At 38.5% G+C, this 16,580-nt stretch overlaps 1 protein-coding gene across 2 annotated transcripts; it reads right to left on the minus strand.

Annotated features, from left to right (window-relative positions):
* Window positions 1-6,285: 6,285 nt before the first annotated feature.
* LOC127417636 (protocadherin-18-like) lies at window positions 6,286-14,568 on the minus strand. Of its 2 annotated transcripts, none has more exons than XM_051657691.1 (4): window positions 11,800-14,568; window positions 11,302-11,357; window positions 10,818-10,978; window positions 6,286-7,643 (listed from the first exon to the last, which is right to left on the minus strand). In XM_051657691.1, exons 1-4 carry the CDS (start codon window positions 14,290-14,292, stop codon window positions 6,901-6,903), a joined length of 3,453 nt encoding a protein of 1,150 aa, XP_051513651.1. In that variant the 5' UTR covers window positions 14,293-14,568; the 3' UTR covers window positions 6,286-6,900. The 2 variants fall into 2 exon arrangements, with proteins under 2 accessions (XP_051513651.1, XP_051513650.1); XM_051657690.1 differs by having other exon boundaries at window positions 11,302-11,390; window positions 11,800-14,566.
* Between the last annotated feature and the right edge of the window lie 2,012 nt (window positions 14,569-16,580).

The following is a 16,580-nucleotide window of genomic DNA, read 5'->3' on the forward strand; positions in this document are numbered from 1 at the left end:
CAGTTTCTCAAACTTCCTGAAGACAAACATTTGGTCTGAATTAATGGATTGTGAAACAAAAGTTCCCCCATAATCCAGTCTTGTGGTTGTTCAATTCCTCTACTTACAGAAAAAGTCATATCCCATGCTTGTAGCATGGAAAAATAGAATGGAGTCAAATTGCTCAAGTCCGGTTCATTTATTCTGATTAAAAACAATTGCTTATCATATCCAAGACTTGATGTCCTTCTCAGCAAAGCACATGCCACTTTACTCCACTCTGTCTCCTCCGCATACAACAGTCTCTGTACTGCTTGTAATCGAAATGTATTGATCTAACTTCTGATGTCTACAAGGCCTTGTCCTCCTTCTTGAGTCGGCAAATACAAAGCAGGCCCAGGAATCCAGTGTTGCCCCGACCAAAAGAACTCCACCAACTTTCTCTAGATATCTTTAATCAGTTCATCAGGTGGCTCTAGGACATTTAGCCTGTGCCAAAACATAGAGGCAGCCAAATTATTTATGACCAAGACTCTACCCCTGTAGGATAGTTCAGGTAATAGCCATTTCCATTTAGACAACCTGGCTAACACCTTATCCAGCATACCTTCCCAATTCTTTTTCCTATAATTCTCTGAACCCAAGAAAACTCCTAAGATTTTTATACCTTCTGTTCCACACTTCAAAACTCCTGGAATGTGAGGTATCCTCCCATTTCTCCATTCACCCATAATAAACCCCTCACTTTTTCCCCAGTTTACTTTTGCAGAAGAAGCTTTTTCAAACAGGGCTAGGCTCTTACAAAGTGTTTGAACATCTTCCTGCCAGGTTACAAAAACAGTTATATCATCTGCATATGCCAATACGGAACATTTTAACTTTTCAGAAACAAAAAAACCTTTCAAATTATTTCTTAATTCACATAAAAGAGGCTCAGTTACTAAGCTGTAGAGCTGCCCTGAAAGAGGACATCCCTGCCTAATGCCTCTTTTAATGAATACTGGGCTACTCAAACCACCCCCTATCTTGATCATTACAGAGGCCTTATTATACAACAACTTTATCCAAGAAATAGTTTTTTTTCCAAACCCAAAAGCTTCTAAAACCTTAAAAAGATATGCATGTCCAACATGGTCAAAGGCTTTTTCTGGATCAATAGACCTGGAATACAATATGTTTGTTCCTTCTTCACCATAATATGTAAATATTTCTTAAGCATATTGGCTAAACATTTAGATATTATTTTATCATCTAAACACATTAAAGATATTGGTCTCCAATTTTTTAGCAATCCCAGATATCCTTTTTTTGGAAGTATGGATAACACAGCCCTTTGACAACTGGTTGGAAGTGTTCCTCTCTCAAAACATTCACAAATTACTTCATAAAAATCTCTGCCTAAATTACTCCAGAAATTCTTATAAAATTCCACTGGCAGACCATCATTTCCTGGTACTCGACCTGCAGAAAGTTGTTGAACTGCTTCAGATAGTTCATTAAACGTAATCATCTTTTCGAGCTTTTCTTTATCCACATGCTCCAGTTTAGGTAACCCTTGCAACAGTTGATCCATGCCTTCAGAATCACATTCAGTTGGTCCAAATAGTTCAGCATAAAAGTCTATAGCCATTTTCCTCATTTCCAATGGATTTGAAGTCAATGTCCCATTCTCACAACGCAAACAGTGCAAAACCTTCTGTTGTGCAACTTTACATTCTAAATTAAAAAAATAAGAAGTAGGAGCATCAGTTTCCTTAATAGACATTATCCTTGCTCTCATCAAAGCACCCTTGACTCTTTCCTCCAAAAAAACTTTCAGATCCATTCTCTTATTCTTTAAATCCTTAATTACTCTACACCATTGACATCAATCAAGTTTTCCATATCATGAACATCTTTCTCCAAATGTTTTATTTTCCTTTTTATATAGACTGTGGAATTATAATAATACTCCTGACAAAAAACCTTGACCTGTGTTTTCCCTATCTCCCACCACTGAATCAAATTTTCGAAATTATTCTTATTCAATTTTCACATTTCCCAAAACAATTACAAAAAATAAATAAATAAATAAATAATTCTCACAGAAACAGTTATCCTGCAATAATTCAATATTAAAATGGCAATAATAATTTGGACGTGGTACTTTAATAATATATATATTTTATTTTATTTTTTTTCACCCAATTTGGAATGCCCAATTCCCAGTGCGCTTTTAAGTCCTCATGGTCGCATAGTGATTCGCCTCGATCCGGGTGGCGGAGGATGAATCCCAGTTGCATCCGCATCTGAGACCATCAACCCACGCATCTTATCACGTGGCTTGTTGAGCATGTTGTCACGGAGACATAGCACGTGTGGAGACTTCATGCCATCCACCGTGGCATCCACACCCAACTCACCACACGCCCCACCGAGAACGAACCACATTATAGCGACCACAAGGAGGTTACCCCATGTGACTCTACCCTCCCTAGCGACCGGGTTAATTTGGTTGCTTAGGAGACCTGGCTGGAGTCACTCAGCACACCCTGAGATTTGAATTAGCGAGCTAGTGAACTCCAGGGGTGGTAGCCAGCATCTTTTACCACTGAGCTACCCAGGCCCCTGTACTTTAATAATATTAAAATCAATGGTAACAATATGATGATCAGAAAAACCATTCGGAAATATATTTGCATTCAAGATTCTATTATTTTCTTTCTTACTAACATATATTCTGTCTAGTCTTGCACCAGTAACAGAATAATCTAATATCTTAATCCATGTGTACTGTTTAATCATCTAGTTTCTATCCCTCCACACATCCATTAACTCAAACTCTTTAGTTAAATTGAGAAGTGCATTACTTGACTATGGGTGAGACTCTTCTCCATTTCTATCTAATAAAAAAAATTAGTAGTGCAATTCCAGTCTCCACCCATTATCACACAAAAATCATCATTTTGTTGTCTTAATGTATTTTGCAGTTTTCTAAAAAGTTCTGCACGATCTGGCCCTTTATTAGGAGCATAAACATTAATGAATAAAAATACAAACCCCTTTATTTCTGCTTTAACTATTAAAACTCTTCCTTTTTCTAATTCCATGGTTAACAAAATTTTCAAATCCAAATTTTTGGAAAAAAGGATAGCCACACCTGCACTTGTATTTGATCCATGACTAATAAAACACTTCCCCTCCCACCATCTATACCATTCTATCTCATTGTTATAATCTGTATGTGTTTCTTGTAGAAAGGTAATGTTTATATTTTTTTAAATGTATGATTTCAGCAACCATTGCTCTCTTGCTCCTGTCTCTTCCCCCATTGATGTTTACAGAACCCACTCTTATAATCTCCATAAGACTAACATAGAAAGAAAGAAGAGACAGACATTTCCTCACAGGAATTGCCTTATGTAAAGTGCATCTCATTTGGCCCAATTATTGAATTTACATTTTGCATGATTTTTTTTCCCTTTTCTCAGCTTTTAAAGTATCTTTTTTAACCAGAATATTTTTCTCTACTGCTTCACTACTTTCAATGTTCATCTGGCCTACTACCCTTATCTCATCCACAACTTCAATTTGCTCCAGAACCTGTTTACTAAGACCTCTTTCATCAATTACAACAGGCTTACCATTTACATGCTCAACACTTTTCTTAATTTGAACATTACCAGAACTGTTTCCATTCTGATTCTCACTACTAGACAACTGAGCATCAGTGACACCTCCTTCTTGTCGGGGATTCAATCTATTCTCAGTGAGATTCTCATTATTTAGTGACTTAGCTTCACCACTAATAGTTCCTTCTGTCGCTGTATTCTCTTTTCTCTCATCTGAAATATTACTCGGGCCAGCCTCACTCTCTTCACTTCTAAAAGGACACGACAATTTTTCATGTCCCATTGAGCCACATTCAAAACAACGCATTTCTCCAGCGCTAGCATACACCATTACGACTTCCCATCAAAAACGCATCTAAACAAAACATTTTGTTTCGGTGAATTCAGAAACATATTCACCTGTCGTCTAAACGACAACACATGCTTCAAAGCCGCACTCTTACATCCGAGCGGGACCATTTTAATGCCACTTGCGAACTTCCCAAAGCGAGAAAGTTCTCTTTCTATATCCGCGTCAGGAATAAACGGCAGAACATTAGAAATCATTACCTTTGTTGTTGGAGAAACCAAAGGTTGAACTGGAACAAAATTTCCACTTACCGTGATTCCGCTTTCAACCAATCGATTAACGAGTTGCTCGTCTTTCAGGAATACCACCATGGCCTTATTCATCCGAGACGCCGATATAATATTTCCATGTCCCACTCTTTCTCCTACATCCAGCAGTACATCTTCAACCAAAACTCCCTAACACATCTAACCCCATGTCTGAGTGACAGGGATGACGCCCCTGCACTCAGGTGAGACGCCATCCCTCCCAAACACAAGGCCAGATTTCCAAATTTACAACGAGCTGAGAACTACTACAATCCAATTACAGAATGTGTTTAAAATTGAGATTTCCAAAGGTGTAATTAAATAAGAAAAAATGAAATAAAGATAGGAGAAAACAATTTTAAATGTCCCCCTTACCAACACTTAACACCCTCCCATGCACTAACTCCCTACTTCCCAGCACGCACCACAGATAGATAGATAGATAGAGAGAGAGAGAGAGAGAGAGAGAGAGAGAGAGAGAGAGAGAGAGAGAGAGAGAGAGAGAGAGAGAGAGAGAGAGAGAGAGAGAGAGAGAGATGGAAAGTAACTTGTCTTCATTTTAAGCTGCAAGTCATCGCCACCCTCTGTATGTCAAAATGTGCTTTCAGAAAGGTTATTTTCCTGCCTTGAAGCACTTACATTGGGGGGCTTGGGCAAAACATGCTCATTTTTTGTTTGAGTTTTAAAATTCTTAGCTTACAAAATACAATCTCATATTCACTCACTTCCACCTTTAAATGTCATAGCAATGCATTTAGTTTTGCATAATTTCAATGCATGTGTTACATTTCTAGGAAAGCAAAGTCAGCCATTGAACAATTGGATGAAAAGGTCAAATTAAATTGCAACTCCAAACTGTTTATTAGCTATTATAAGTAATTGTAACAAAAACTATTTTACCACTTTAAATCGTTCTGAAAATAGCAATATATAAATGTACAGAAGCAGGCAGTGAGCGATAAACACTGAGCACGAGAGACGAGGTGGTTGCTGTTCCGCTATCTCGTCTCTGGGGGGCTCTATTTAACAAAAGTCTCCGTTCTCTTTCAGTCATTATACTATGCGAAACATACTTCTGCACTTATTTATCTAGCCTATTCTTCATCTTAACTCTAAGTTTTCCGCACATAAATGTCAAATTAGCACAAAAACATGTTTTTTTGTTTGTTTTTTTTTTCCCCCATCTCGTGACTCTCGTATTTTTCCCACTCTCAGTCCGCCTTAGTCTAACTCTTTGTTCCCTTTCAAAAATGATTGAACCACTGTTTTTCTAGTCAGTAGGGGGCGCTCATAACGAATGCAGCGTAGATAAGAGTTCCTAAAATGGCCTTGGTTCTTTCTTTACAAGGCTGCTCTCCCGACCGGTCTGTGAAGAGGGAGAGCACAGCTGCATACTCTGATTTTACTGGATATTTCAAGAACATAAAAACTAAATGGATTAATGTAACACAAATCAAGATTTTTAGAAGAATATTTCAGCTCTGTAGATGTACGTGAATGTTGGCCAGAACTTTGAATCTCCAAAAAAGCACATAAAGGCAGCATAATAGTAATCCATAAGGCTCCAGTGAGCAAATGTGATTGTCTTCTGAAGTGAAATGATAGGTGTGGGTGGGTAAAATATCAATATTTAAGTCCTTATTTACTATAAATATCCACCTTTGACCAGACCCCACCAGTAGCTGGCAATATGCACAAAGAATGTGAATAGGCAAAAAACAAAAGAAAAACATGGAAGTAAAAGTGAAAGTGAAGACTTGTTGTAGAAAAGGACTTGAATATTGATCTGTTTCTCATCCACACATATAATATCGCTTCTGAAGACATATTTAACCATTGGATTTGTATGGATTACTTCAATGCTGCCTTTATGTGCTTTTTGGAGCTTCAACCTTCTGGCCACCATTCACTTGCACTGTATGAACCTACACAGCTGAAATGTTTTTGTTTTCTTCTAAAAATCTGTTTGTGTTTTGCAGAAGACAGGAAGTCATACACAACTGGGATGGCACGAGGGTGAGTAAATGATTAGAGACTTTTCATTTTTGGGTGAACTATTCCTTTAAAAACAGTCAAAACAGCTGTGTATATACGACATATCTGTAGTTCTTTATTTTTGTCATTTGTTTAAAGTAAAACAGAACTTGACACAAAGAAAACACCATTATAAATACCACTCCCAACCCCAAAACATGCTTTCAGTAATCTGTCCCACCCCACCAAATAACACATATTCAGTAATATTCATGTACTTATATTATGCTCATATATAACAATACCACTGAAAAAAGAATGGAAACAAACACTTTTTTTTTCTTTCCATAAATAAGAATATTTACACCAAGGCATGTAGATCTTGATTATTTTTCCAACATGCATATATAAAAATAGAAATCTGATGGCTTTATGTACATTTTTAACTTATGTATATACACTTATATAAATATAAAGACTACAAATTGTATTTTTGAAATACAAAGATAAATACACTCACATTATGTGTACACTGTGGCCAAAAACCAGAAAATACAAACATCATTTGGATAATTAGCATTCACAAAACACATTACATCCAGAAATGCAACGTTAACGACAATTGCAGGTCTCAGTGGTTTTCTATTTTTGTTTTCATGTAATTTACTATTTTTCCCTCATCTTCTCTCTCATATAAAAATGATTTTGTTTTATTGTACAGAGAGAGAGAGTTCAGTCTTTAGCTCTGCCTGACGTCTTGAAGGAGTTTGTTGATTTCTGCTACGAGCTCACTGGCGTCCATAATTTCACTACGACTGTCACAGCGCTTTCCATGTAGATGACCCAGCACAGACTCTAACTCATCTTCCTCGTGATTCTCTGGGATTTCCTCCATTGCAGGCAGCCATTTTGAGGAGCAACCTGATGTTGCCATGGGAGCTGGCAGAGGGGCAGGAAGCGGAGCCACCAGTGCCGTCATGTGACTAGCAGGGGCATGACCATGTCCAGGATTTTGGAAATGTGTATTAGCGGCCCAAACGGCGACGCCCTGCTGGTAGGTGGCAGGGTTTGGCTTGCCAGGCAGGTGACCCTTTCGTCTTTCCAGGGATCCTACATCTGCAGCACAGGCCAATGTCTTTTCAGTTTCATTGGTCTCACTGTAAGTGTCCAACGAAGAGGGGAGGAGCCTCTGGAACACGCTGTGCATTTCAGACAGCAGAGATGTTGTTCCACACAGGTCTTCCCCATCACCTGCCTCCCCCTCTCCCTCCTCATTCTCCTTGCCAAAGGTGGAGAAACTCTTTTTCCTCAATGTTGAATCTCCAGACTGTGGTGCTTCAGGCGTGGCTTTCTTCTGGGGATCCTCTCCGGGGATGTAGAGGTTGCTACGATAATCAGAGGATGCTGGGGAAGGCAGCGGAGGCATCCAGCACTGGTCCGAATGACCAAGGACACGACACTCTTCCGTGCACAGCTTCATTGCTATGGTGGTCAGAAAAAGAACAACATTGAAGGTCAGTTATTTAAGTGTTTTTTTTTTTTTTCTGGCTCACTTGCAAAACTTGCAAAACTGCACACACCCTTAACTAGTCAAATTAGTATATTAGAAGCTGATCGACTAAAAACCATTCCAGCTCCATCCAACCCCATTTCTTTTTCTAGAGACTATGCAAAACAAATCAAATATGTCTAAAACTTATAGCCCTCACTGAACCTGTTCAGAATTACTCATTCATGTTCCAGGGACTGATTATAACTGTATTAATTTTAAAAACACCATTTATAATACATCTTAGAGTTAATAAATGCCCAAACTGGTGCATTTGCAAAACAGGCACTAATTTAGTCCACTCTCTCTCATGCAGAGCATGAATGATTAAATGCGCTGATTTACAGAAATCAATGGCCATTCCCAATCACAACCCAACGACTGGTCTAGTCACAATAAAGATTGCATTTTAGATCTGCATATTTTCTTCATCAAAAACAATGGTTCTTCATGTTTTTCTCCAACATACAGTAATACGAATTAAGAGATAAGAGCACTGGCAATGTTTTGATCCTTATCTTGAAGAGATAAATTCTAAATGTCTCAGTTTTAAATCTGTTTGAAATAAAGGTCTCTTCTCTTATTTTAGTTATATGTGTATTTTAAAGCAACTAAGATGGAAGTGGCATTTCATTAGCTGGTTTACAAGGCTGAGTGGGTGATTTGGTTAGAGGGTCAATGATGTCGACGCTTTTTGTTTTTTTGTAACATCTATTAAATTATACAAAAATATATAAAAAATGCTATTCACCAAAACAATTACTTGAATACTTGAAATGTCTATGATAAGCATTTTTCAGTTTTTGAGTTTAAATTAATTTTGTTAAAAAAATTTAAAATGTCATGCGGTGTACTGTCCAGAGACAGTGAAAAAAAAAAAAAAGCTGAATTTCTTGAAAAAAGAATGTTGGCATGAGACCTGCAGAATAATAATGATTAAAAAAGCAAACCAATTGTGTTTTAAAATATGATTGATATTTAAAATCACTATTGTCCATCAAATAAAAGTCATGTAGTATAACCAACATGTAGGTAGTCATTATGTTATTTATGTTGACAAAAACCATTAAACAGAGTTCAAAGTGAGAATGAGAATGTGAAAGTAAAAAAATAAAAATAAAATAAAAATCTGATATTTTTACATTTTTATGAAAAGGCACATTTTGCTCAGGTCATGTGGTGTAACCCTGAGAAAACTTCTTGATATTTTTGACTCAAAAATTCACAATTATATATATATATAAACCTTGAAAAACGTGTTTGAAATTTTTTTTAAACTAATTATTAAATTGTTTATATTTTAAAGGATTTTTAATACTTTAATACTCTAACTGTCAGTTTGTCCAGATACTCAGGTGACATTTCACCCCACACTTCCTGTAGCACTTGCCATAAATGTGGCTGTCTTGTTGGGCACTTCTCACGCACCTTACTGTCTAACTGATCCCACAAAAGCTCAATGGGGTTAAGATCTATAACACTATTTTCCAATTATCTGTTGTCCAATGTGGACTTCTCTTTACTGTTGTACATAAAACTGGTGTTGAGCGGGTAGAATTCAATGAAGCTGTCAGCTGAGGACATGCGAGGTGTCTATTTCTCAAACTAGAGACTCTGATGTACTTATCCTCTTGTTTAGTTGTACATCTGGGCCTTCCACATCTCTTTCTATCCTTGTTAGAGCCAGTTGTCCTTTGTCTTTGAAGATTGTAGTGTATACCTTTGTATGAAATCTTCAGTTTTTTCGCAATTTCAAGCATTGTATAGCCTTCATTCCTCAAAATAATATTTGACTGACGAGTTTCTAGAGAAAGCTGTTTCTTTTTTGCCATTTTTGACCTAATATTGACCTTAAGACATGCCAGTCTATTGCATACTGTGGCAACTCAAAAACAAACACAAAGACAATGTTAAGCTTCATTTAACGAACCAAATAGCTTTCAACTGTGTTTGATATAATGGCAAGTGATTTTCTAGTACCAAATTAGCAATTTAGCATATAAGGTGTTGGAGTGTTGGGTGCTGGAAATGGGGCCTGTCTAGATTTGATCAAAAATGACTAGTGATGGTGCTGTTTTTTACATCAGTAATGTCCTGACTATACTTTGTGATCAGTTGAAGCCACTTTGGTGAATTAAAGTACCAATTTCCTTCCAAAACAGCAAAATCTGTACATTATTCCAAACGTTTGGCCGCCATTGTATATATATATATATATATATATATATATATATATATATATATATACTACCGGTCACAAGTTTTGAAACACTTGACAGAAATGTTTCTCATGATCTTAAAAATCTTTTGATCTGAAGGCATATGCTTAAATGTTTGAAATTAGTTTTGTAGACAAAAATATAATTGTGCCACCATATTAATTTATTTCATTATAAAACTAAAATGTAATAAAAATAAAATAAAAAAAAGTTTTTGAAATTGATGACTTGGACCAAATAATAAAGAAAAGCAGCCAATAAGTGCCCAACATAGATGGGAACTCCTTCAATACTGTTTAAAAAGCATCCCAGGGTGATACATCAAGAAGTTGGTTGAGAAAATGTCAAGAGCACATGTCTGCAAATTCTAGGCAAAGGGTGACTATTTTGAAGATGCTAAAATATAACAAAGTTTTGATTTATTTTGGATTTTGTTTAGTCACAACATTATTCCCATAGTTCCATTTATGTTATTCCATAGTTTTGATGACTTTACTATTATTTTTATATGTGAATTATTTTTTTAATAAAGAATGAGTAAGTGTTTCAAAACTTTTGACCAGTAGTATATATGTATATATATATATATATATATATATATATATATATATATATATATATATATATACACACATATATTAAACTAGACTTTTTTTATTATAGATAAATACTATATCAAAATGTATGTATGTATGTATATATATATATATATATATATATATATATATATATATATATATATATATATATATATAATTTATTTATTTATTTATTTATTTTTAACACCTCGGACAACCTTATTTGACAATGACCCAATAATCTCTTGCAGTGCTGTAGATTGAGCAAAATCCGGTACAAAAGGCCTGGTTTCAAGTTTCTCCAGCTTACCTGGATGCAGTCGGTGATGTCCATCTGGAGTAAAGAGTTCACTGAAGCCTTCTCCAAGCAGAGGGGACTCCCTACCCATCTCGCAGTCACTGTCTCCTGCTTCACTATCCCCTCGTCCACTGTCCTTCAGGCTGAACTTATCCATCTCATTCAAAGCATACCTAGAGACAGAGAGACCAGTCAATTAGCTATTATAATACAAGGAGTATGGGTGATTTCTTACATTCTCTATCTTTGGAATTTGACAATGAGTTCTTGTACAAGTATGAAATAAGTCTCTTAAGCATGGAGCAACTTATAAAATTATAAACAAAAGCTTTAAGCAAAAGACAATTAACACTTCCTAACAATATGAGGCTGCTAGATACCATCAGCATCTATTTGTTAAGGATTCCGGGGTGTCTGAACACTCACAGACATGAACTTAGAACCCCCTGTAGGACGGTCTATAAAGGTGGTAACAGGCTGAAGTGTGATTGGTTACCTATAGCTCCGGGTGTATTTGTTGCCACGGAAACTGGGTCTGGGTTGGTACTGGCCCTGATGAAGTATGGACAGAAGCTGTGAGACTTGCTATAGCCAAAAAGAAAAGAAACAGGGTGTGGGGGGAAATAAAAAAAGAAAAAATGGAAATAAAAAAATGAATAATGGCAGACCAGACAACAAGCCAACACAAATACACACAAACCATGGGGTGGGTTGGGGATGAATGAGGAAAGATGCTGATGATATGGATGAATACTTATAAACGATGAAACAATCTATGGATATAAAACTAAGCATGCTATAAATAAAAATAAAAAAAATTAAAAACTGAATGCTATAACAGATTTATGGTGCATACAATGGTCAGGAATAAAGAAGTCATACCAAATTGACAAATACCAATTATTGATTATTTATGTATGATTATTTAGGATGTACACTTTTAGTACACATAGCACAATAGTGATATATTAGTTTTATATAGTTTATATTTTACCTCAACAGGTGGCGTGGCATGGGCTAGTTCGAGTGCAAAGTTCTCTGGCACATGACTGGAGGAGATGGTGACAAGGCTGTTCAGTGATTGGTGGCTGTGGTGGCTCTGGCGGCCCTCTGGAACAGGTGAGGCTGAAGGGGAGCGAGGATGAGCCCTCACAGGAAGGGTCCCATTAACTGTAGGGACCAATGTAATGTCACCCTTGTGGATCTGCCGGGCAGGTTTTTTGGGGTGGTTTTGGTAGGTGGACTCAGCAACTCTGCAGTTGTAAGAATGTCTTGGGTCTTTCTGCTCTCTTGAGCACCGGGTGGCGAACATCACCATCACGATGAGAAGCACACCACAGATTGCACCAAGGGAGATGATAATGATCATAGAGACATCTAGAATGGATTGGTTGTTTAGGTCAGAAGGGTTTAGGGAGTAGCTCTCTGGATAGTCCCTCAGGCTAATATGGAGAATGGCCCTTGTTGAAAGCTGTGTAGAAGCCCCTCTATCTTGCACCAGGACTGCGAGATCAAATCCCTCACGGCCTGAGGCCTCAACACTTCCATTGGTGTGTAACTCACATCTCCGTGGGTCAATGACGAAAAGTCCATCATCATTCCCACCAATGATGGAGCAAGTCAGCTCACTGTTGGCACCTGCATCACGATCCGTCGCCTTAATAATTGTTATCAGATGACCAGACTCGGCATGCCTCCATAATGGCACCTCCACAGTGTGGTTGCTCAGCAATGGAGAAACAATGATGGGCGGGTTGTCATTTTCATCTAATATGGTGAGCAGAATGGTGGCATTGCTGCTCAAAGGAACCAGGTCCCCACCATCCTGTGCCTGCACGGTAAACGAGAGCTGGCCCACTTCTTCTCGATCAAAGCTCCGGAGCGCATACACGGCCCCGCTGGATGGGTCAATGGTTACATATGTTGAAATAGAGCTCCCTTGGACCTGGCTATCCACAATAGAGTAGGTCACCTGTCCATTAGAGCCCAAATCTGGATCTGTGGCCACCACTGAGGTCAGGTATGCTCCAGGCGAATTGTTTTCTGACTTGAAGATCTCATACCGGCTCTTTTCAAAGCGTGGAGGGTTGTCATTTTCGTCCTGCACCTGCACCGTGAAGTGTTTGATGGTGGATAGACTCGGTGAGCCACAGTCTTCAGCAATCACTGTCAAGCTATACTCAGAACGCTTTTCACGGTCCAGAGACACATTAGTAAGAATCATGTAGTTGTTCTCATAGGTCTTCTGCAAGCGAAAATGCCCATGGCCATGGAGACGGCACACAACCTCTCCATTTAGACCTGAGTCGCTGTCATCCACACGCACTAATGCGATAAAAGTATCAACAGGGGATGCTTCGGAGATGTAGGCCACCTCCTCTTTGCCCTGGGTCATAAGGTTGATGTTGATTTTTGGCTTGTTGTCGTTGACATCAACCAGTTTGATGATTATCTTACAGTGGCCTGGAATGGAATTTGGACCCATATCCTGAGCCTGGACATCAATCTCGTATGAGGAAGTGGTCTCATAGTCCACTTTCTTAATCAGAGTGATGTGGCCATTTTCTGGGTTAATTTTAAACGTCTCCAGGATTTTTGGTGGTACGTGACTACTGAAAGAGTACACTATTTTGCCGTTATTGCCTTCATCTGGGTCTGTGGCGTTCAGGTCCACCAGCAGTGTCCCTAGTGCTGAATTTTCCAGTAGATTGACCACATAAGCCTGCTCGTCAAACGCTGGGCTATTATCGTTGGAATCGGATATGCTGATTTTAAGCAGAGTTGAGCCAGATTTCTGCGGCACGCCAGAGTCTGAGGCTGTGAGCTGCAGCTGGTAGCTGGACTGTGTCTCCCTGTCCAGTTCCCTCATCACAACAAGGTCCGCGTACCGCGCGCCATCCGTGCGCGTCCTGATATCAATTTTGAAAAAGTTATTCCGTGTGAGCGAGTACGTGTGTAGCGCGTTTTCCCCGACGTCCGGGTCCACAGCGCTATCCAAAGGGAAGCGCGTGCCCACCGATGCGCTTTCGGAGATCTCTATGGGGATGATGGCGCGTGAGAACTGCGGCGCATTGTCGTTGATGTCAAGCACTTCCACTTGAATATGAAACAGCTGGAGGTATTCCGTGGGTAAAGTGATCACGTCGAACTCGATAGTGCAGTTTAAATTTTTCTCGCAGAGTTTCTCCCGGTCGATTTTGGTCGCGATGCTGATCTCGCCGTCCTCATCGCGCACCGAAAGTAGCGGGGTGCTGCCCCTCTGCATTGCGCGGAACCGCGGGGTCACGGAGCTCGGAAGTTTGGATAGTGTGCCGGCTACGTCCTCTTTCAGTCTGGCGATCACCATGCCAACTCTCTGTTCCTCAAAAACTTTGTATTTTAAAGTCTTACTCGAAACATTGTGCGTCACGGCCGCAAACAGTATGAGTTTCAGGAGCGTCTTGCAAAAGAGAACATTCATTTCGCTGGAGTGTTTAGTTGTTCCCATCTTTGAAGCCGCACGAAACTTATTCCACACGCAGAGAAAACTGGTTGGTGAAATGTTCAGTTAAAATTAAAGCATGTTAAATCCTCGTAGTTGTGCATAGATTTCCAGCAAAACGCATATAGAGGCGAGGAACCAGCACTCCCCTCCCTCTCAGTGCCTCGGAAAAAGCATTAGGACTCCGATGTTGTATTGCACCCTTAGACTGATCTGCTGCAATCCTCTATTTTCCTTCTCTTCGTGTGACTGTGTGTGAGTTGTTGCGCGCGTGTGCGGGAGGCGCAGCTCCTTGTGTGTGTGCGCGCGCGCTATGTCTGACTCTGAGAACAGTGAATGGTTCCTTGCAGCCAACCTCAGAATGTAGCCCCCACCCTCTCCAAGCTCCAGCCTCCTCGCACCACGGCTGTATATCCCAGAAAGAGAAAAGAAAAGGAAAGAAAAGAAAAGGCGACAGAATTCAGAAAAGAAAGAGCAGAGACTGAGGTGGATCTTGCAAGCAGAAATCACGAGGAGGATAGAATTTTAGAAGTGTGCCATAACAATAATAAAAATAAAAAATAAAATAAATAAATAAATAAAAATAAAACATTTATTCAAGACCAAGTTTCTTGTGTCACCCTGGCACACTTTTGGTTACTTCCATCACCATTTCACTTTATATTTTTTTCAGAACTTTCAACTTTTAAGAAATGAATGTACTGTATGCCATGTGTCAGGTCCAACATAAGAGAGCATATTGTACTAATCTAGCTAATTATAACCCTGTTTAAGACATAAAATAGCTAAATGTTTATGAAATCATTATTTTAACACTGCAGTGGGCATACTACTAAAACAACCAAAACAAATGCAGACTTTATAGTGAGTTGGACTTGGGAGTTTGTTTCTACCCTTTTTAATTTTACTCATCTTGCAATAACCATAACATTTGTTTTTGAATGTGGGCAACATAAAATGATCACTGGTAAATAAGAGTTAGATTAAGGAGAGTTTAGATACATTAACTATACATTGAACTTTATTATTGAAAGTCTAAAAATACAACTAGTGTTTTGAGAGTAAGGGGTAAATTGGAGGGTATCTGATCACACATCAACATGCTTTTGTGTCTCTTTTGAGGAGTCTGCGTGCGACAAAAGGTTCCCCCAACCTCCGTTAACCTGCAGTCAATGTGATTTCTCACAGAGGTTACACTCAGCCCCCATCACGCAACCATCTTTGATTAGCATCCTTATGTTCGCTCACCCACACACAAAAAGCAAACATGAGCTTCTGGAAGTTTCACGGCCATCTGGTTCGAACATCCAAAAAGCCCAAGCTAGTAATTACATCAGTCAGTCTTGTGAGATACACCTCCATTTTCGGCACACAGTGAGAATTGGTGCAATTTAGACTGCAGGTTTTTATTTGATAATCCCATTCAGACAATTTTTGAGGCATCTGAATGCATTTTACGCATTTTTGCCACACTGCCTGGAAATGCAGCCTTAGCTTAGAAGCTATTTTTTAATGACTAAAACTACAGCAAGTTCAGAAAGCATTTCACTTGACACACATATTTGCATTCTGATAAACAGTAAGTGTGTTTGGATGGAGCTGTACCGTGAGAATGCATTGAAATTCGGTCCTGTGACCTGTGGCTGTCCATCTGTCATGGGCCATCTAAAGCTGTGCACTTCAGACCTGCAGCACAGCAGTGATCCGGCACTCTGAACACAGCTCTTCTAAAACTGCCCAAACAGAGCCAACTTCAGAATTTTTAAACAAAAACAGAGCAATATATAATGTTTTCAGTTTGTGTTTCATTACGAAGTTGAGAATGTGTCATTATTTAAACAGTACAGGATATGTCATTTAACGGTTGGGACATTCCAGAATTGGAGGACAATTTAGGTATCAATACACTTCAAATGTTACTTGTTTAGTTCACTTTTTTTTTATTCATTTTTTTTTTTTATGTATTTTTAAAAAAGAGGTAATAAACCTTCAGAAAACTGTATTTGTCCAGCTTAGGCATCAAATATAAATGTCAAACCTTTTAAGAATACTGATGAGGGTGCAACCCTGTTTCTTAAAAAATGATAACAGGGTTGCACACTTATGCTAATATTAGCAGTTTCTCAAGGAAAGATGCTAATTTGGGAATGAAATGTCAATATCAAGATCATTACAGTCATATTTATGAAATGAAGAAAACTTTGAAATAAGTACTCTTTTATACTGATAATGTTAGTAACAGGGTTGAGTTATTTAGATCTACAAAGGCAAACAATGCTGAAAAGATTATACAA

Source organism: Myxocyprinus asiaticus, chromosome 27, assembly GCF_019703515.2.
Source record: "Myxocyprinus asiaticus isolate MX2 ecotype Aquarium Trade chromosome 27, UBuf_Myxa_2, whole genome shotgun sequence".
In the NCBI taxonomy this organism is placed as follows: domain Eukaryota; kingdom Metazoa; phylum Chordata; class Actinopteri; order Cypriniformes; family Catostomidae; genus Myxocyprinus; species Myxocyprinus asiaticus.